This window comes from Mesitornis unicolor, unplaced genomic scaffold, assembly GCF_000695765.1.
Source record: "Mesitornis unicolor isolate BGI_N332 unplaced genomic scaffold, ASM69576v1 scaffold15377, whole genome shotgun sequence".
NCBI lineage: Eukaryota > Metazoa > Chordata > Aves > Mesitornithiformes > Mesitornithidae > Mesitornis > Mesitornis unicolor.
In genome coordinates, this window is record NW_010194471.1 from 2,677 (window position 1) to 3,524 (window position 848).

At 54.4% G+C, this 848-nt stretch overlaps 1 protein-coding gene across 1 annotated transcript in view; it reads left to right on the forward strand.

Moving 5' to 3' along the window:
* The first annotated feature begins 245 nt into the window (after nucleotides 1–245).
* The window catches only part of SIM2 (single-minded family bHLH transcription factor 2), a 56,020-nt gene continuing 55,417 nt past the window's right edge, over nucleotides 246–848 (forward strand). Inside the window, exon 1 of the mRNA XM_010187818.1 lies at nucleotides 246–420. Coding sequence (XP_010186120.1) covers nucleotides 246–420 — 175 coding nt within the window. The remainder of the gene's footprint in view (nucleotides 421–848) is intronic.

Consider the following 848-nt stretch of genomic DNA (forward strand, 5'->3'; position numbering starts at 1 on the left):
TGTTGCCTTGCTTTTTTCTTGCTTGTTTGGCTCTTTTTTTTTTCTTTCCCTCCCCTTTTCCAGTTCTTTTTATCCCCTTTTAAGTTTTTTTAAATTATTATTATTATTTTATTTTATTTGGGTGAAATCCATCCCTCCCTTCCTTAAACAAAAACACTAACTCTGAAGCCGAAATCCATGCCCCCTGCAATTCGGAAGAATCGGGTCTAATATGCCAGTGTCATCTTCGCCTTGCAGTAGTCGCGATGAAGGAAAAATCCAAGAACGCGGCAAAGACTAGACGGGAAAAAGAAAATGGAGAATTCTACGAACTGGCCAAACTCCTGCCCCTGCCCTCGGCCATCACCTCTCAGCTGGACAAGGCGTCCATCATCCGCCTCACCACCAGCTACCTGAAAATGCGAGCTGTCTTCCCCGAAGGTAACCACTCCCGGCACAGGAGGGACATCGGGCAGCACTGCAGCCCGAAATGGGGGGGGTGTGGAGGGGCAGGCACATACACCCAGATCATCGCCTTCACGTCTTGGGAGGAAGGGGGATGTTTGCAGGGGTCCCAGCACCGGGTGACAAACGAGAGGAAAGCCAAGGCTCGCTGCGGGGGTGGCGTGCGGAAGGCAGCCGGAGAGTAGCAGCTCTGGCCTTGGGAGCAGCGTAAACACGTAAACGGCCCCAGTGAGAAGAGGACACCCCCATCATCTCCCTCTGGGATCAGAGGCCAGGGGTACGGGCTGCGCAGAGACCCCGGCCGGGAGCTGCGCCGGGCTGGCAGCGGCAAGGAGGGGGCAGAGCCGTCAGATTAATCTCCTCCTTCTTCCCCTTCCTCTTCTGCTGCCGATTCAGCTCCCTGT